Source organism: Odontomachus brunneus, unplaced genomic scaffold (assembly GCF_010583005.1).
Source record: "Odontomachus brunneus isolate Ranch 3 - 2012 unplaced genomic scaffold, Obru_v1 Obru_scaffold_087, whole genome shotgun sequence".
NCBI classification, from domain to species: domain Eukaryota; kingdom Metazoa; phylum Arthropoda; class Insecta; order Hymenoptera; family Formicidae; genus Odontomachus; species Odontomachus brunneus.
In genome coordinates, this window is record NW_022639537.1 from 500,594 (window position 1) to 520,852 (window position 20,259).

Below are 20,259 nucleotides of genomic sequence, written 5' to 3' on the forward strand. Positions count from 1 at the left end.
AAATATTTTATTATAGCGTTTTGGAAAGCTCTCGAGATGTGCTATAAGAATATGCAATGAAAAATGGGGTGTTCCATTTAAAAAAATTAATGTGACCTTAACCTGACCTTCGCTACGCAACCCAAGGTCAAACTGATGTGATCAGTAAATACATCTTTTTAAACGCCACGACTTTTATCTGAAACATTTTTTTCTAAAATGCTTAGTTTTCGAGATATTCACCGGTCCGGGACTTTTTGAACACCCTGTATATAGCCTTTTCTTCCCCCTCTTCCACTTTTTCAATTCTTTACTCAATGGATGTTGTCTTGAAGTCTATTGATTGGAGAAAACGCGATTGGAGAAAGCGAGAAAAGAAGCAAAGTGAAATGACAAGATGACAGCGAGAAGACTAAAATATCTCGTTATAGGAGAGAAGAAAAGAAAACACAAATCTCCAAATCCTCCGAAAACTCTCGAAATCGGTTTAAGAAGTCGTAACGACGTGACAAGGAAATAACGTCGTGTAAGACAACGAGGGATAAAATATATACGAAGAGATCAAAATATCCCGCATCCATCTCGCGCGCGACCGGCGGAAAATCCCTAAATCTCCCGAGAACATTCGGAATTTGCGAAAGCCGGCAGCGGATTATGCGTTTCCACATCGAACGACGCTTCCATCGAAACGCTTCGTCGCTGTCGTAGTGCGACTTCGATTCCCCGAAGTGACGCGGTCAAAGGAACGACGCCGAGAGATATCGACGGCGCCTTCCTGAAAAAGAAGAGTCTCCCCGGAAATATACGCCGCCGCGGCGAACAGCGGCCGTAAAATCCGACAGGAAGAGGATATCGGGTATCGTAGGTGGTCGTAACGATGGCGATGGCGCATTGATTACAGGACGGCGGTGGTTGGCACCGGTTAACAGTATACAGGACTCCTCAGGAGAGGAGGAGAAGGCGGAGGCGGAGGAGGAAGAGAAGGCTCCTTGTTGCGTGGCCAGTCGAGCATGCCGATACAGCCAGATGAGAAAAAACGGAGACACTGTTACCGCGAATGATATTCGAGTGAAACGGGAAAATAGAGATAGAACTGAGAGAATGGATGCACACACAGAAAAATATATATTGCAATCAAGTAATTGCGTTTCAAGCACTTTATAAAAGTTTATATATCTGTAAATCTACTATAAATACGTCATAAGCGTCAGACTTACATAAAATACATTTTAAATGCTGGTATAAGTTTAGTACTTCAATCAAGAATCATTAAATCAAAAGGAAAATTTGGTTTGCTTACTAGGGACGCGTTTCGTTACACGCTCGCGAGCGCCCTAGATAGAATCGAGTCAACTTTTTTTTTCTTCGGTAAAATTTTATAATATTTATATGAATTAATGGTTTCAGATGCGCGGTGTGTGTAATAATATGGTCTGTGTTTACAAACTATATCAATAATAGAAGCGAAGGCGTTAAGTGAATTCCGCGAGGGAGAAAGATAGCGAGAAGGAGTAGGGACGGTAGAGAGGAAGCCGAGAAGAGAGCGGGAGCAAGGAACGTTTGCAATGCTAATTATATGGCTTTTCTTATAACGCTCGGGTACCGCTTTCATGGCCCAGTTTAACTGACGATCTCGCATTGTGTTCTTCATATCTCGGTGATCCGCGAACGTATCTCGCGACCGGTATCGTAGCCGGCGAAAAGAGAGGGATCGATGCTCTCTCCACGGTATTATGCGCTCCCACGGTAGGTTGTGGTTCGAGTGAATACTGCTGTCGTTGGTATCGCGGCGCGACTATGATCTTAGTGAGCGACGCGGCGAACTTCCGATCTTCTTGCTGGCAAAATGCACCGACAAGAGGCTTGTTATACCATGTAAAATAATATTTTCAAGTAAAAACATTTCCGGGAAAAGCTAGTCATGTGTTGGGAACTAGTCAGTTTTTATTATTTTATGGCTTTGCGAAAAAGTTGAGTAAGAAAGTTATTGACATATTCTAGTTTACTATCCACGTTATTTACTATCTACGTTATTTACTAGTTTACTATCTACTTATTTACTACTCTACTTTAGGGTTGTTCCGTTTGTCTCGACTACCGCCCGACTAGAAATTGTCATCAGGTATATCTGAAATGTATAAGGTCCTAATTAGGCGTTCGTTTATCCTTACTATGGTAAACCTAATCATGTACTGATAAAAACCGAGTAAGGAAGACCTTTGCAAGGTTATAATGATTAGATATATATTAGTACCTTAATGTATTATCCTAATATATTATTTCATAATGCTTTATTGATCAGGTTCTTTTTATAGTTGGAGTCATTGGAATTATCGCGCGCCGCTCGATCGTCAAGTTAAGCAACGCAGTCAGGATGAATGGTACCGGCGTACCACTTCGGATTTGAAATTATTTAGGGAGGGTTCGCGAAAGTTTTAGAGTGTTTTGACAATCTTTCGATTCCTAGCAATTATAAGACATAATAATAATAATTAATAGTAATAAGAAAATTAGGAATTAGTTTTTTTTACGAAAGCTACGTGGAAAACTTTTAAGCGGACATTTTTACATTATATCAAGATTTGTGCAACGTTGATTCAATGTTTCTCAATGTTACTGCAATATTGACATTGTCAATGTGCAATTCAACATTTTCTTAACATTGATTTAACATTATTGTGCTGTATGGGAAAACGTGATAGGGATTCAATAGTATAGCCTGATGAGGATATTATAATGAACCTGATGAAGGTTCTCATAATGACGCAGCGTTACGTGACTTTTCAGGACCCGACAGTATAACTTTAAATGGACCCGACATCCAGTTATGGTCAACCCGATTAGAACTATGGGGTAAATTTCTAGTCGGGAGCTGCTTAGAAAAAACGGAGACACTGTTATCGCGAATGATATTCGAGTGAAACGGGAAAATAGAGATAGAACTGAGAAAATGGATGCACACACAGAAAAATATATATTGCAATCAAGTAATTGCGTTTCAAGCACTTTATAAAAGTTTATATATCTGTAAATCTACTATAAATACGTCATAAGCGTCAGACTTACATAAAATACATTTTAAATGCTGGTATAAGTTTAGTACTTCTCAATCAAGAATCATTAAATCAAAAGGAAAATTTGGTTTGCTTACTAGGGACGCGTTTCGTTACACGCTCGCGAGCGCCCTAGATAGAGTCGAGTCAACTTTTTTTTTCTTCGGTAAAATTTTATATTTATATGAATTAACGGTTTCGATGCGCGGATTTATATGAATTAACGTTTTCGCTACGAAACAAGCTGACACGCCGATTCCAACGGAGAGTGTCACTGAGATCGAGAGATCGCGACAAATGAAAATGATTTTCGCCGCGTTGTCTTTGCGAGAGTTGGATTTTACGCTCGATGTAGCTTCGTCCCAGATCGCCGACGAAAGAGCGAACGTTCCTGTTTCCCTCTTTCTCCTCCTTGGTTATAAGATATTTATTATGTTCGAGGACCATAAGTTTCGCCGTCAAAGACCGGGGAACAAGCTGCAGCTACACAGAGAAGACAATAAGAGGACTAAACTCTATTAGGAGCGTCGCGACCGGAGAAGCGGAATTGATCTCACCCGAGCCATCTTTACGGGACGCGCGCACAGCGTATCGAACGTCGTCGATTCCGGCCGTCGACGAGATCGCAGCCGAGATTACTTTCATCGTTTTATGTCCGTTACGTGCCCACGTTACCGGCCGGTTCTTGGGAGAACATTCTGAAAGAGAGAGAAAGAGAGGGCGACACTCCGTCCTTTGGTTCAATCGTCCTACGGTGTGCCGCGGGGGTGTGCCATCAGTGGTGGACGACGATAAAAACGGGGAAAAATCGGACTGCCGATGATTCTCCCATTTCTTATGGCCGAAACGAAGAACTCGGAAGCCGAGCACCGAGACGTGTCCGACGTAATTAATCGAGCGTATACCCGCGCAAGACGGCGAGACGAGCGTAAATATATCGATTTGCTTTGACATAACGCGATACGCCGCATGTGTCATACTCGTGCGTTCTTCGTTATGTGAGAAACTTGACGAAAACACTTGATCGTATTGCGCCTCGGAATCGCGATTCACTTTAATTGCCAGCTTATTAACACTTACTTAATCCCAGAGAGTCCTCAATGTTTTAAGCGCGCTCGTGCGATTAACGAGGCGCGGCTGATTGAGTGATTTCGGCGCGCGCTTCCCGGGTGCTATTCGCGGTCTGAAGGAGAAAGAGGAAAGTCCGCGTTTAGCGGGATTCTCGAAGTTCGCGCAGTCATTCATTCCGCGTGCGCGCACGAGTTTTTCCCGCTTTTACGAGCTATCTGGCAAAGAGTTCCGGGAAATTATTATCCGGACGCACTCCGAAGACAAGTCGGCCGACATAAGATAATGAGGTAATAAGGAAATGGAACGAATGTTGCCGTTGTCCGGCGTAAAGAGGAGAAGTGAGAGAGAAAGAGATAGCCCATTCATACTTCCCGTTTATTTTATGCCTTAAACGCGCCAATAAATTACGGTACGCCCACTAAATCTCACGTTAGCGAGCAACGTCGTTTATTCAAACCTTACGCTCGGTCTTCCTTGGCGTAATTCCCGAAGGAAGTTACTCTTGCTCGCATCTGTAATAATTTTAGCGATCACGCGAGAACGTCACAACTTGATTTACCGTCAATATAGACCCTACAAAAAAAGAGGAAGAAGAAAGAAGAACGAGGAAAGAAAAACAGAATGAAACGAGATTGAAACCACGCAAGTTCTGAACAAAAAAGAGTTTTGCGCTCGGCGAAAAGCCGAGCGTTACACTTTTGACACGGAAATAATCAATATTACGCGCTTTCATTCCGAAGCGGACACTACGTTGCACAGTTTTCAGAGTTTTTCAGTTTTATTCCAGCGTTCGTTGTCGCACGAAATCTCGTGCGCCCAAAAGCTTATCTAAAACCGGGCGGCCAATGCACGGTAAACAAATCAATAACCGTATCTCAAACGAAAAAACGGCCGAAATGCTTTTAGAAAAAACTCGCACGATGTGATCTGCAAAGTAAAGACGTAGAAGAATGCGTCAGCGCTGATTAATGAAACGATGTTGTGACGTGTCTTATCCCCCATCTCTGGACTTGTCTCGTAGTTCCTCCTCCTGAAATCGTCAGTTGGCAGAAAGTCGCGCATCAAGTCTTTCCTACACGTGCGAAACTATTTGCGTCGTGAGTTTCCATTTAAGTTCCCCGCGGCCGATGTATTCGTGTCGTCACCTTTCCTCGGAATTCCGCGAGAATCGAATTTACGTGGAGTAACGAAGTAGCAGTTCGCGCTTCGCCGGTGTGCAAATGCATTTCATTCATCGGGCCCGGTCGATTCGAACCCCTTAGCCGCCGCACTCCCGACGACGGCAAGGTTACGTCGTGCAAAAATCAAACTCCGCGCTGTCGCCGTCGCCGAATGATGATCCGCCATGTTTCCGAGTTTCCGCAACTTCCGACTCGCGCGATTCGCGTCCATGAAGACGTTTGCCGTTCGCGTCAGTCTCGTTGTCGCACCTCAAATCGTGCTTCTACAGATGATAAGGGTTACTAGTACACATTAACGAACCTTTGATTGGTTAAAAATATATAAATCTGTTTGTGCAAAAAATACAATTAAAAAAATGTTTACTAGATTAAAAGTTTTTAGTATTTTTTTCGGAATGGCACAGTAACTTTTATTTAATTTGTTTTGTTTTTTTCGCTTTAGCATATATGTCCTGGGGGAGAAGATATTTAAAAAATAAAAGATATTCATGTTTCTGCGTGCAGAAACTATGCTAATGTGTGTAGAAAGTATGCTAATTAATTCATAATTTCACATTCATCCAAAAACGTAGTAATTTCTTCTTTCCAATGGTTTTTGTTTCGAGTCTCTACGACGTCTACAAGTGGAATTATTGACGTTTGTATCGACCCGCGATCGGTCAGCGTTAATCCTTTCGCGCACTGTGGGGTAGGTCGCGATATCTCACGCGCATGTGCAGCGAAGACAGTTTGCTATCTCCACTTCGCGGGAATCCACGCAGCAAGCATGAACGACTCGGCCATGCCGTCGCAACGACCACGCGGTCTTCCCACCACGTTGGTCGTTCGCCACAGTCAGTATAGAATCCACTTGATGCTGCAAACGCTTTGAAGCGCTACATAGCGCTAATCATAATCTTTCTTTACGCATTACAAAGCGTTTGTAGCTCTAAGTGAATCGTATCCTCAGAGAGAAGTGCAGCGTGAATAGTGCGAGAAAGCAAACGCCAGCGTCGCATGAACACGAAGACACCTAGATAGCCTGTATTCATCCTTTTATACAGTCGCGTCCCCATAAAGTTATCGAAGAAAACAGAAAAGCTAATCTCGAGTTACACGAGTTACGACTTTAATCATCATAAAATCTCTTTCGTAATTTGCACCGGCTCTACGTGTCTTTACTTAATAAGCGTCCTGAAATTACGCTCGGTATTTCCAGTGTCGGCTTTAATATTCTCGAGTTGACCGGCAAAAGTAGAACAAGCGTCGAGGATCTGATCTGCCGTTGTCAACTAATGTAATGGTACATTGCCACTCACTTTCCACGAGCCACCACACTCCGATCGAAGACGTTGCGGTCGCGTAGTTGTGAAATCGTTGAATCTCCCGCGGCTGACCGTGCATTTCGGAGAGCAGCGTTTGTTATCCATCGGACAATCCGCGTCGTAATCGTGGCCGCAGTGTGGACATAGCGTGTGCACGTTTTTATCCCGGCTCATCATCAGCGGAATGATACAGAGCGGCCAACATCTGCGAACGAGCAGACAAACGGACAAATATCGCGCGTTAGCGATCTATATTTTTTACAGGAGAGGAACATCCGGATGGACTTTTATGATTATCACGACGTGAAACTCTCTTTCTCTCTTTCTTCCTTGTACAGTAAATTTTTATAAAAATTTTTAATTATAACTACGTGAAAGAATTTTCTTATTAGAGAGCGCGGTTGACAACATTGCATTCTCCACATTTTCCTCATCAGTAGCGTCTGTAATCTCTGATATGTTGCGTAATTATTCCTCGCAATGTTACGTTTTATACTTTACCGCGCATAATGTCGAAACATTATCCATTAAATATTGATCATCAAAGAAAACTCGTCTTTGCTTTATTGCAAAATGGCGCGGCGATGAGCAGAATTATCACTTGGAATACGCATTGAAGGGAAAGAAAAATGCCGGCTCATCGGAATCAAAAATGTTGCTCAGCGCATTTTAACGTCGTTACGTGGAATCGCGTGTTGCGTTTCGCTTAATCAGATGCGATAACGCGAATATATTCCATTTCGAGATAAAACGTTACACACATACACAGACACGTACGTGCCCGACGGCGATGGTGATTTATGAAAGCGAATAATTTCGCGATTCCCCGTCGTATTCGATTCGCTGAAAATGAACGCCGCGAACCGGGATTAAATTTAACGAGAGAGGGATTTAGTAATTACGAGAGCCGGAGTGATTCGCACTTCGTCGGAGCGCGACACGTTGACATTATGGCGGGCACGTTAGTCTTTTCAAATCCGCGTTATATGTCGCGAAAGATTGTCGGGGAAAGAGCGTAGGTGTATGTGTGTGTATGTGTGCTACGCCGGCGCGCGCGCCTCGCTAATTAGCGCCGTTTTTACCGCCGCTAATAAGCGATTATCGGAAACGTATTTTACCGTGGAATTCCTTTATCGGCGCAAATTTACGCGAAAAAGTTGGAACGGTTGCGGCTGAGCGTGCTATTTTTCTCTCTTTCTCCTTTGAGCTCACCCTGCGCTAACCTCTTGGCGCTTTTATTTATTTAATATTAAACTATCGATTTATCGTGGGGCTTTCGTGCCGTTTCGTGCACGCTGTGAAAATAAATAAATTACTTATTACCGTTACTCGTGCAATTTACGTTACGAGCGTCCGAGTTATGCGTTGTGTGCAATTTACGTTGTTTTCCATCTCGTTCGTTCCCGAGTCGAAATTTTAATCCTACCTTCGACGTTAATATTCCATTTAACACCTACTTTGATATCCTGAAACCCACATCAATCTCTTCTATTTAATCTACCAGTTTTACCGCGAGGTTTTCCTTAGAACCTACAAGTGACACTTTACGCGTTTTGCTGCCATTTAAAAGCGCTATTTAGCATTTCAGTTTTCATATATATTAAACATATTGATTCTTTAAAATATGCAGACGTTAGGAAGCTCAAGTCGAAGGTAAAATTTTGTCTCGGGTTGCGAACAAACAAACGATACGACGTTCTATCACCACTTTCTCCGTTCTCGTTGCGCGGAACTCTCGGCAATTTTTCTCAAAGACTAACCCCAACAAGCAGAATGCGACTAAGCGAGAACTCGTGAACTTTTGCTGTTTCGTAAGAATGATCGGCACGTCCTTCACGCCGCACGCGGGACAGCGAGTTGATTTGCCGTGGTACCTCCATGTTTCGTTCTCGACTGTAAGAGTGAATAATAGCTTTCACGTCTCCGTAATTTGCGACCTATTTGGAGAATCCGCGGGACAATCTTAAGCTCGTATCATACTAGCGATTGCTGACTGAATTGCGATTGATGATTATAGAAAATGAAGCATTGCCCAATTGGCAGTCAATGTTCTAGATCGGCGGTTGCTTTGCCATCGCCGATCGCAATCCAACCGGCTGTGATTTGATACGGACTTTACGGACCTTTCGTGAAGTAGGCGCTTCTCGACTGTTTTGACGCGCGAGCTCCGTCACCATCGTCATCGTCGTCATCACGCCCTCTTAACACCGAGACCCACGGCAGTAACGCGCCACTTCGTGACGGCTGCCTCCGTTTGTATTCCGTCCGCTGCGATTTACAAAAGCGCGTCTTCTAAAAGAATAAATGTATTCGTGTGTACACACTGAGTTGTGCCAAACGGTTTAGACACAATGAAGTAAAGCGTTCATCAAACCATCAGAGGTGCACGGAGAGAATTCTATAGTAAACATTACTGCCAAATTTTGTAGCCGAGGAATAGAGAAGTCGACGTTCTGTAATAATTCATTCCTTTGAATTTATATGTACTACTTATATTTCAGGAACTGAAATGTGTCATCAAAATTATTATGATTCTAGAGAAATTTACTATGTTTCTTAACAAGATAAACCTTACTGACAGTCTATTCCTCGAGTTTGAGTATTTTTATTGTACTTTTATTTATCACACATGAGAATATACTCTCTTAAAGTGAATCAGTGAATAGTCACTGATATCAGTTATGAGTATATCACTGATCACTTTCAGTTTTCTTATAACTGCAATCAGTGTACAGTACATTCACTGTTTTTAGTAATGTTTGAGTGATTCATTTTAAGAGAGTAATAAAGCGCTAATATCTACACCACGTACTATGACTTTATCTCCTGTCGTAATCGATTACAGTGTAGGTCTGTCAATAATGACTTTCAGTTTGACGACAATTTCACGCATTCCTTATTTCATTGTGTCTCAAATAGTTCGCAACCAAGTATAGCTGCATAAAGTATTCGCGCGTTCGACCGTCGTGCACGCACGAGTCGCATTTAACAGCGTGACGTTAATGAACAGAATTTACGAACGCATTTCTAATTACCGTTTTAAACGCGGCGCGCTCGATCGTGTTTGCGGTAAACCGATTCGGACCACTGACCGTTGATTACGACAAAATCCGTGGTTTAATTACGAGCGTAATAAGTCATTATGGAAATCGCCTCGGGCTGATGATCGCGTGTGGACGCGTAACTGCATATTGAAACAACAATATATCGTGAGGTGGGCGGGAAAAGGAGGAGGAGGGAAAAGCAATCCGCAGCCCTTTTCACTCACTGTTGTTCCGTCGACTGGGATGAATCTTTCATCTTCCGCAACGATAATCCGGCATATTGGGATCGTCGTTCCTCTCGTTTCATCAACTCTGAGAGAAAACGATCCACGAAGAAGAGTACAAAAAAGCACGGGGTTTATGGTTAACAATCGTGAAAAACGTAATACGCACGCGGAGCACAGCGCGGAATCCGTGTGTTCGTTGTTTGAAAATCACGCGAGCCTTAATTGCTGGTTGAAATAACAGAACACGCGCGTCGACGCACAGAAAGCGGTGGGTTAAAATATCGAATAATAAAGCTTTTTAATTAAGCTCGCCGACGCGCCGGGCATAATCGAGTCGACAATCGATGCTGAAATATTAATGTTGAAATGGGCGTAAATGGGAGAAAATGTTTTTATTCAGGGCCGCGGCACCACAGCGACGCTCGTTATCGGCGACGAGGTATCGGCACGATAACAACAACGATGACGAAACGAACTCTCGAATTGAAATTCTGATCTTACTATTACTCCAATATTTTATTTAACGCCTACTTTGATATTCTGAGTCTCGTATCAATCTCTTTAGATTCTGTTTAGAGAGTCGGCTGCTGCGCGGATGATATCGGCAGTCTTGCGCGGCCGCAGCTTTGCGTTTTTGTACATGCCGTAAACGTGTCCGCACGACGGGCAAATCATGCGGATCCTTTTCGCGCGTCTCATTAATGGAATGAAGCAAAACACCTGTCGCAAAGCACCCCGCGGCTGATGAGCATCTGATAGCGTGTGTTCATGCCGCGAACGACTGTGATGATTCTTACGTAACGTCGACGTCGTGCGCGTTGTAATTATAGTTTGCACGGAGAGTTCCGGCGCCTTGTGGTTTAAGGTCGAGTTTTTGCGAACCTGAGAAGATTAGTCCCGCGGCCGCGGGAGGTGTTAATAGTCGTAATCGAATTAATCCACATGGTACACGAAAGTGTAAAAAATGTATAGTTAAGTTCAATAAATATCACGATCGAAACAAATAATATCGTATTTATCTTTCCAAGAGAAAACGAATACCGCGCGCAAACTTAAAAAGCCGCACTCAAGTTCCGCCGATTGTCAAATTAATCTCTCAAACTCTGTGTGCGCAAATCTACAAGCGTGACCGATCGGTTCGAGGGACAGCGGACATAAGATTAATCCTTGGCCGCTCGGACAAAAAAGCCGTGAGCGCTGAATTTCGACTAGGCCGACGGCGCGTGTCGCGAAAGATCAACAAAAAGCCATTTCTCGTTAAGGGCGGTAACGAAGGTTGCCGTAGCCTAGCGACATTATGCAAACAGGAGGCAAAAAGTTTATCGGATAAACGTGAACGCTTTGCAAATGGCCTACAGTCGCCATAATTAAGAGAAGTACGCCCGGTCACTTCATGTAGAAATATACGATCTTGTATCAACAAAGTGACCGGCAATTCGCGCGACTTTTATTTTAACAATTAGTTCTCTCTCTCTCTCTCTCTCTGCCTCTCTTTGCCTACCTCTGTCTCTTTCTGCCTTGCTCTGCCACCCTACTCTCTTAAAATGAATCAGTGAAACATCACTGAAAACAGTGAATAAACTGATTTGCAGTTATAAGTGTTGCACTAAAAGTGCTCAATGCTATACTTATAACTGATATCAGTGACTATTCATTGATTCACTTTAAGAAAGTATATCTCCCTCTGCCATCCTCTGCCTTTCTCTATCTCTTTTTTCCTCTCTCTTCCTCCCTCTGCCTCCCACTACCACCTACTGTATTCCCTTCTGCCTTCCGCTGCCTCTCACTGCCTCTTAGCTCTTCGCATTGCGCACAGGACTTTAGCGTTTACCGTATCCGAATTAGAGTATCGTGCGCAACACGTGAAACTACAATATTACAACGGAATTTACCGCGAGCGGCATAAAATTTCTTTGGCTCGTTCTTCTTGCCGCTATAAGCCGGCGTGATCGAATTTTCCGAGGATGAAATCCGACTCGACGATACTTTCGCCTTCGTGTCCGTCTGCAAAATCACGAAGATCAAATGAATGTGTATGTGTGTGGGAGAAAGAAAGAGAAAGAGAGGGCCATTTCGTGCGTATTACGTGATTCAATTAACACGAAGCTCGAACGCAATATGCGACTGGTATGTCCATAAGAAGCTTCACGAACGGCAAAGCAGTTCTCAATTAATTTACGAGACAATTTTTCCTTAAAGAGAATTACGAATAAAATTTGATTATTTAAGAAAACGCGCAACGTGCAGATAATTAAATCCGTGAAAATATCTGGGCGCTGAGAGAAAAATGTTCGCTCCCTCGGGCTTAATAGATCGTAAATAGACTGGAATGTTTAGTTACCACTTAATTAAACGAGAAAGCACGACGATAATCTCGCGAGAGCGCGACGCGCGCAAACTGTGTCCGACACGACGCGTCTCCTCGAAATTCGCCGCACGCTTAGTATTTACTCTCCGAGGAGGTTACAGGAACAAAGGTTTCTCTTACACCTATTTTAGACTTTATGTATTCTCTCTCGACCTGAGAGGAGATCGTGGGTTAAGGGAATACAGGATGGATAAAAGGGTGTTCGGAGGTGGAACGTGCAAAAGAGAGAGAGACAGAGAGTTTCTCTCTCAATCTGTCTCTCGTGCGCGAACAAGGAGATGGTATATAATGTAAAAAAACATCCGCCATATCAAAAATGAAATATTACATAATACCAAATAGTACAAGATATAAAATTTCAAACATGATATAAAAAGAAAAACATTTTATATGTAAAATACAGAGGGTATGTATTTTTATGTAAAATACCAAAATGGCGTTTTATATTTTACGATATGGCGCGGCGATAACGCGTATAACGTCGCGAGATTTTTCTACTACCATATTTTAGCTATCTTAATACCGAGGAAGGATTCTTCCACGTTTCTCAGAAAAGCAAATGTTAGTACCTGATTGTCCAAACATTTGCCGGTGATCTTGGGATGATATTTACGAATGTGTGCAAGGAGTCTATACGTGTCTCTTCCTTCAACGCTCACCTGCTTGTCGCAGACCGGGCACCAGGTCGCATCGCACGACTATTATATTGAGAATCGAGTAGGTTATGAGCGATCGCGTCGATTAGAAACGGGCGTGTGAATTCTACGGCAAATATTAGCTTCTGGTAACGAACGACGAGTTTCCCAGCTGTCACGAAATAGTTCACCCAAAAAAGTATATAAACTTTAGTGGACGTTCTACGTATATGTTCTTAAGATATATTTCGATTTTAGAAATAGATCCTAATTGCGATGAAAGATAATGCTTAATAATTCAACAATATGTTACGATATTAGTTACGCGATTATTATAACCTCGTCGCGATCGAATGGCCTGTCAGGATTGAGAATATCCGAGAGCTGTTGTACAAAAATTGAACCAACCTTCTCTTCTATCATATTCTCGGATACACGTACTTGCGACTTCCTACGACGGATCTATCGAGCATACTCGAAGTTTCTGACTATGACTGATTGATGTACGGTTACATTGACAAACTGAAGGTTCGCGTGTGAACTCGCTGGATCGATAACGGCGAATCGAAGTTGTTTCTCGAAAGCGGTGCCATTACGTGCGCGAAATTGCTTCCTTGATTTTTGTTCTTTTTTAATTCAACTCGCTCTTTTTTGAGCGCCTTTCTCAGGCAGTTTTTATGCGCCTGTCCAGCGCGCATCTCTAAAACTTTAATCCCTAAAGCTTTTAACACATTGCGACCCACGGCATACATTGAGCTGTCATGTTACTCTCTTGTCCCGGTAAACCAATATAATATATGCTGGTAGGCTTTTTCCAATGCATTTGATTCGAGTATAAAAAAGAGAAAAGAATTTAACTTGATGTTAAATCGCTTATATTTCTATTGTCACGAAATTCATCATTATCAACTCGTGACGAATTGATTGCACTGCAAATCAAAGTATATTATTTTGGCTGAATCTTTTTTACACATTTCTTTCCGTCTTAAGTCACTTAACGCGTTTAAACATATTAAATTATAATTTCGTGCAGTTGTCAGCAAATTGACAGCCGTCGATAGATCGTGTTGTTAATTAAAAACATTGGTTTTATGCCGTTCTCAAGCCGTGATATATTAAATCACCTCAGTGAGTATTATCAGAATACGCATTTCACGCACTGACTTTTCTCGTCGGAAATCAATGCGATTTACATCTATATTGCATGCGCAATGGTGTACTCACTATTTCACGTTGATATACCACAGTGTCCGCTGGTGAAATCCCGAATGCGCTGCTTCGTCCGGCTGCTTCGGTGTCCAACTTCCGTCGAGTTGAAATTTTGTTGGAATTATTTAATATTTGGTTATCTCAATACTCTTTATTTAACTTTTATTCTCTTTATTAATGTTTACTCCATTTAATTTTCCACTTAATCTTTATTCTTCATTTCGGTAAGTAATGTATGCATAAACTGATTTGACTGAAGATTTATTTGAGATAAGCAAATATTAAACAATTCAACAAAGATAGGAAATTGAGCCAACAGAGAAAATAATGCGCCGACCGGTCTAAGATTGGTAAGTCCTTTGCAGTCTAAGGAACATCTGTGGGCACGATAATTCTGGTCGTTTTATGATTACACGAAAAACGCATAATATATTGCAGCGATTCAACAATATATTCGCAAATTACGAATTACGTATAAAAAATCGTGGACTGAAAACATTTTTTCGACAAGGCCGCAGGAAATAAAGAAAACATTTCGGTTTGCGCACGACTGTACTGTACCGCGAAAAACGCGGTTCTCGTTTTATAAAAATTCAAGTTTTTAGGCAAACAATCATATGTACCAAGCAAAAATTATATAATTATTATATATATATTCATAAGAATAATTTAATTTATAATTTTAACCGAAATGATTTTTTCGCATCACACATGAAAATTTTAAAAAATTTATAAGCGCGATTATAAAATTTATTAACACGAACGAATTAAGCAATCACGATATTTCGCACTTGGTAATGCAATTCTGATATGCATTTCATGCTGTTCGGAATAATTAGGAAATCACAATGAATAAACAATTTTATCGGATATTTTTGTATTTTAAATCAAACATAAGATAATTTATGTAAGTGTACACTTTTTAAATTCAATCTTTCAAGTATTTGTAATACGAACGTTTAAAAAAATGATCTCCTAATTATTTCAAACAGTGTGTCTCAATATATATAAAAATGTATAAGTAAATCGCATTGATTTTTTATCGGGTTCCTACAAATACCCATCACCTTAAATCTTTTTACTCAAAACTTTTCAGGTTTTCAACTTGTTTCTGTAACTCACCGAAATGTCGAAATAACTCACTCAAAGTCCGGCCGCAGAGTTGCACTCTCAGGGACCACATTCACGTGAGCTTCGAATTGGAACAAAATCGAATGAATAGATAGATATATCGAATATATATAATACTATTAAAATTATCACACATCTATTATTACGTAATGTGCGAATGAATTATAAACATGCATATAATGCATTTGAACGAACGCAATTTCGTGATTTCTCGTATATCGAACACGTGCGCTCGTCCTTTTCGTGTTTCGCAGTCCGGATGTTTTCGTGCGGGACAAGGAGACGGGAGGTCTCCTGCGCGAGGGCTTTGTCACGTTTTAGAAGTTTCTCACCGGTGCGGGGCGGAAGTGCTTCTCGAAGAAAGTAATCCACGAGGTGCCACGGCCGCGCGTGCGCGAAGAAAAAGGAGCTTTTCCCGAATGCGCTATGAGAAGTCGAGTTCACTCGCTCGCTCACACTTGCAAAAGTTTTCGCCGAGGGAACAAAAGCTCGTGCAAAAGCTCGTCACGGACGACGAGCACGGTCGCTTCCGTTTCGCCTGTCCTGCTCGCTGGCTAGGGGAGAACTACGCGGTCGAGTGCTCGCTTCCGGTGCTCTGTCTCGAACACGCCGTCGTACGCTCTATCGAATCTTAGATAATGCCACGGTATAACCGTACAAGATTCCCCGCAATGTTCCGTAAGCCGACTGAGGGGTTTCCTCTTCTTTCTCTTTCTCCCCGACTTCCGAGACGCACCCTCGATCTTACGATCACGTCGCCTGGCGAATTTCCGCTGTTTGTACGAAGAAGGCGCGAAGAGGGTGCGCTTCGTGACAAGTATTCAATTTTACGACGTTTCTCCGCCGGATAATCGATAAATTTTCTCCGTTGGATTTAATTTAAGTAATCGTGTTATCAGAGATAGACTTATTTCGCTGTTCTCTTATTGGAGTTAACGAGGTGCCAAATAGATGGCGAATTCCGAAAACGTTCATAATGTACAAGCGATCGTCAAAACATCGTCGATCAACACCAACACAATCATGCTACACATTTCGAATATACAGATCTTATTTAAATTTGTGCCGTTTTGTTTTATCATATTTAACAGAATATCCGCGCATATATAGATATTTTTTTGCAAACTTTTTATGTATTTTTAGCTTCTAAACTCAGCCGGTATAGCGATGTTTTTTGAAATTTTTCTGAACGGAACGAACGCACATCAAATATGTTCAAATTTTGTATCGCTTGCAGAACTTTGTATCGGGTAAATATTTACGCTGACAGAGCTCGATAAGCCAATTTTGAAATTTTTTATCATTTTTTTTCACATAAGCTCACATTGAGCAATGCTCCAATTTAATTTTACATTTATTGTGTGAGAGCATTTGCAATTTTGTACAACCAATAAAACAATCTTTGCAGAAAAAAGTCAGTGTTTTGCTGGTAAAGTTTCTAAACATGGTATCTTTTTACAACTTTTAAATTATACATCGATTCCTTTTTGTTTACTAGACAGTAACACAACAGTTTCAGTGAAGAATGTTAAGTATAGCTATCTTGTCTTCCAGTGGTTGTCGCAAAACCACAGGATGTCCTTTGAAAACTATTGCTGCCCCGACGTTTTACAACGAGAATTTTGTTTATGATTATTTAACGCGATCACTCTACGCTTTTTGTCTTATAAGAAGTAAATGGGAAGGTTCTTATCTGACAAGCGTTTCTTAGATGTCCCGTCGATATCTTGCCGATTTTTGCGTTATTTACGCTTCGGAATTCTCGCGCGTGCACACGCGCGCATACAACTCGTATCATTCCATGACTCGGCACTAACAAAGAGAAAGCAACGTTATCCGCCCGGATATAGGACACCCGATCATTAATCTCCCGATCGTGGAGACTGACGTCGATTGTTCTCCGCAGCGACGTATCGATATAATACCGTAAGTATCGCGGCGGGTGTCCGTTGATATCGGGCGGACTACTGTGTCGCTAAAATTAACGGCCGTAGTTGAATTAGCAACCGAGAGCATGTCTCCATCTCTCTTTCTCTTTCTGTCTCTCCCGATCCCTTCGCGGACAGTAGTGGGTCAGGAAATCAGGTCAGATAGAGGAGGAGGAAGACGGAGTAGAAGAAGAAGCAGAAGAAGAAGCGGGGCGGACGTGGATGGAATAATGCCAGGTGGTGGTAGAGGGACTCCTCGAGTACCGTTAACCACGTCTGCCCGTCGCTCTACGTTTCTTTATGCGGACAGACAGACGGACGGACGACGTGGGCAATGAGCGAACGAGAGAAAGAAAAAGATAGAGAGAAAGACACCAAATCCACGCCACGTGGGTGCGCAACACCCACGTGCGTGCCGCGTCGCAACGGATGAGCCGGAACAAAAGCCCACAACGACGCACAACAATCTCAGCCACCGCGAAAAATGCGCGCAACTTAGACGCTGTTAATTGAAACGCTGACAACGACGCGAAACCGAGTCACGTTTACAGGATCAGATCGATGTAATGGTCGCGACTGGCAGTGCTACGTGCAGCCACTATGTTGGTGATATACTTACAAGACGTGTTCGATAGTCGAAAATACTCTAGAACCGAAAGATATTTAGAGGAAATCGAGGCAAGATAGTATACTTCCTCTTATGATAAATCCTCCTATGATATGATAAAAAGTTATTTTTGTATTTGGAAATAAAATATTTTTTACATATGATTTTGTTGACATTATTATGTTTTTATTTATGTCAAGTAAATGTATTATTAAGAAAGCAAGATACTTACATTGAAGAAAGGATTTTATTGTCGAAACGAAAATTTCATACATCACGCCATAATTTGGTTAAAATAAGATCAACCAAAATGTAATGCAATCAAAAAACTTCACTGCCACTTGTATCTTGCTTTCTTAATAATACATTTACTTGACATAAGTAAAAACATGATAATGTCAACAAAATCATATGTAAAAAATATTTTATTTCCAAGTACAAAAGTAATTTTTTTAGCGTATCGCGTGAAAGACATCGATGAGAAAAATCGGGTCTAGTTGGCCTCAAGACTTGTCCATATGTTTTGTTCATGTATTTATCATAGGAGGAAATATACTATCTTGCCTCGATTTCCTCTAAATGTCTTTCGGTTCTAGAATATTTTTGACTATCGGACACGTCTTGTCCACAATGTCCACATATTGCAACACGTCGATCGCAGGAAAGCCACTACATTCGAAGGAAAGGACTCGAGTGTCTTAGTGGTAGTATTAATAGTAGTAGTGGTAATACCCTGTACTCGTTAGTCGTGCACTCTCGAGCACTTATCAGGAATCGCGACGTTATCGAAACACTGTCTGGCTAATCGGCCGACGTAGCGCGAAGATGAGCGTGAATGGTGGGCTTAACGTGGCCAGGTCGACGAGGACGACGTCTTCTCGATGCAAATCGTGGGAAAACGCTCGCGCGTGTCGCCCGGGGCGTCATTGTCGGCTGGGAATTTCGTGCGTGGAGTTGCGACCCGCGAGGTCCCGAGAAATCGTGACCCGATGAGAGAACAGTTCCGCCAAACGGCGAACTTATTTCTGCATAATTCGCCATTTTTGCATACCCTCTGCAGCGACTTTCTCATCGGGTCCCGATGTGTCGCGAGCGCGTCGGTTTACGATTTAAGCCGGAGCTTCTCTGCATCATCGAGTCTCCATTTCGCGGTAATGCGATTCTTATGGGAAAAAGATGCTGCATTTTTAAAGTCGTTTTAACCCCGGATTGACGCACGATTTCTGTTTGCCCTCCTCTTTCTTTTCAAGAGGAACGTCGCTGTCCGAGTACAATAATATTTAAATAATATGAAAAAGAGATACTCTCTCCTCTGATGAACGACATTATGCACATTTGAGAAACAATTTATTAGAAAGAGGAACATTTTATATATCACTGCGCTGTTATTTATTTTTACGGAGACATACGAAATTCGATATCGAATCCTTGAAAGCAAGGCAGATACAGACGGCAACAACGAATATCTCGTTCCGGTATCCCTGCCGTATCCGTCTCTGTATCCTGCGCATGCCACTTCGATAGCTCGACAAAGGAAAATTTATCGTAATTAGTCTCTCCCGCCCATCGCGGCCTGTGAAAAATATCCCGCGCTTTACTCCCAATAAATATCGTCGATAAAGTGCCGATAATCTCGAGTCAATTACTTGCGCGCGCGCGCGAGCATGCTTCGCAGAAGATACTTAGCTTCATTTACAATGAATCACGTGTTATACACACCCTTTATGCTGCCACGAGATCCAACGGATGCTCGGCACAAGCGAATACATAGACTATGCTGCGATAGCGTCATACACGATAACAGACTGAATCTAAGAAGATACGTACAAAGCAGAGATTTTTTTTGTTCCACATAGAGATATCCCAAGACTTTCTCGGATGCAACATAACTGCATCTGATTAGAATACCCAAATTTATCCCACAATTGGTTTTACCACTAAGGTATCAATTCGATCACCGAGCATTCCTCGCAACTGAAATACTTAATACACATCCAGCACACAGTTCTTATAAGTTTTATCTTTTTCTTATAGAGAGAGAGAGAGAGAGAGAGAGAGAGAGAGAGAGTCTCCGACCGAATTAAAAATTAAAATTTAATCGTTACGAAAAGTCCAATCTCGCCATGTAATTTGCCGTAACGTCAATTACACAAGAACATCAGGCTAAATTCTTTAATTCAAGCTCACCGAGCCGTATCTCGTTAGTTAACAGTGGGACCCTTCGTATCCGGCACGGCCCAAGGCTTTCACGATCGCGTCCCGCTTTCGGCTGACCTAGAAAAATCAGGATAATTGCAGCAGCAACCACGTCCAGATAAAAGGGAAGCGCGGCGCGGCCTGTTCCAAGTCAAAGCCTCTGTGAATTAGCGTATACGATTGTACTAGCGTACACAAAAAGCGGCAGTTACATCCAGTTGGATGTAATTGCAGTGGCGTGCACGACCGCGCGGTGTTTTGCCGAGTTTAGATGATTGTGGTAGGGGAGGTTAACGCGTCTTTACTTCACAACCTTCTTCTTCATC

The 20,259-nt window shown here is 42.1% G+C and overlaps 2 protein-coding genes across 6 annotated transcripts in view; one reads left to right on the forward strand and one right to left on the reverse strand.

Moving 5' to 3' along the window:
* The window catches only part of LOC116848033 (CCR4-NOT transcription complex subunit 6-like), a 688,139-nt gene that overhangs the window by 467,398 nt on the left and 200,482 nt on the right, over positions 1-20,259 (forward strand). The window lies entirely within an intron of this gene.
* Positions 846-16,619, reverse strand: LOC116848035. Of its 3 annotated transcripts, XM_032823747.1 has the most exons (7): positions 15,535-16,619; positions 15,194-15,263; positions 11,752-14,448; positions 8,712-8,880; positions 8,349-8,481; positions 6,583-6,793; positions 846-2,107 (listed from the first exon to the last, which is right to left on the reverse strand). In XM_032823747.1, the coding sequence occupies exons 3-7, from the start codon at positions 11,761-11,763 to the stop codon at positions 2,045-2,047; spliced, it is 588 nt and encodes a 195-aa protein (XP_032679638.1). In that variant the 5' UTR covers positions 11,764-14,448; positions 15,194-15,263; positions 15,535-16,619; the 3' UTR covers positions 846-2,044. The 3 variants fall into 3 exon arrangements, 2 of the variants coding, with proteins under 2 accessions (XP_032679638.1, XP_032679640.1); XM_032823749.1 differs by lacking the exon at positions 846-2,107 and having other exon boundaries at positions 6,660-8,880; positions 11,752-11,863; positions 12,797-12,925; positions 13,271-16,619; XR_004378889.1 differs by lacking the exon at positions 846-2,107 and having other exon boundaries at positions 6,660-8,880; positions 14,087-16,619.

Excerpts from the sequence above, each read along its gene's own strand:
- LOC116848035 (XM_032823747.1), bottom strand. Across the intron at positions 8,482-8,711 it reads AAGCGCCTACTTCACGAAAG|TCGAGAACGAAACATGGAGG; the intron begins GTCCGTAAAGTC and ends TCACTCTTACAG. Across the intron at positions 6,794-8,348 it reads GTCGCATTCTGCTTGTTGGG|ATGTTGGCCGCTCTGTATCA; the intron begins GTTAGTCTTTGA and ends GCTCGTTCGCAG.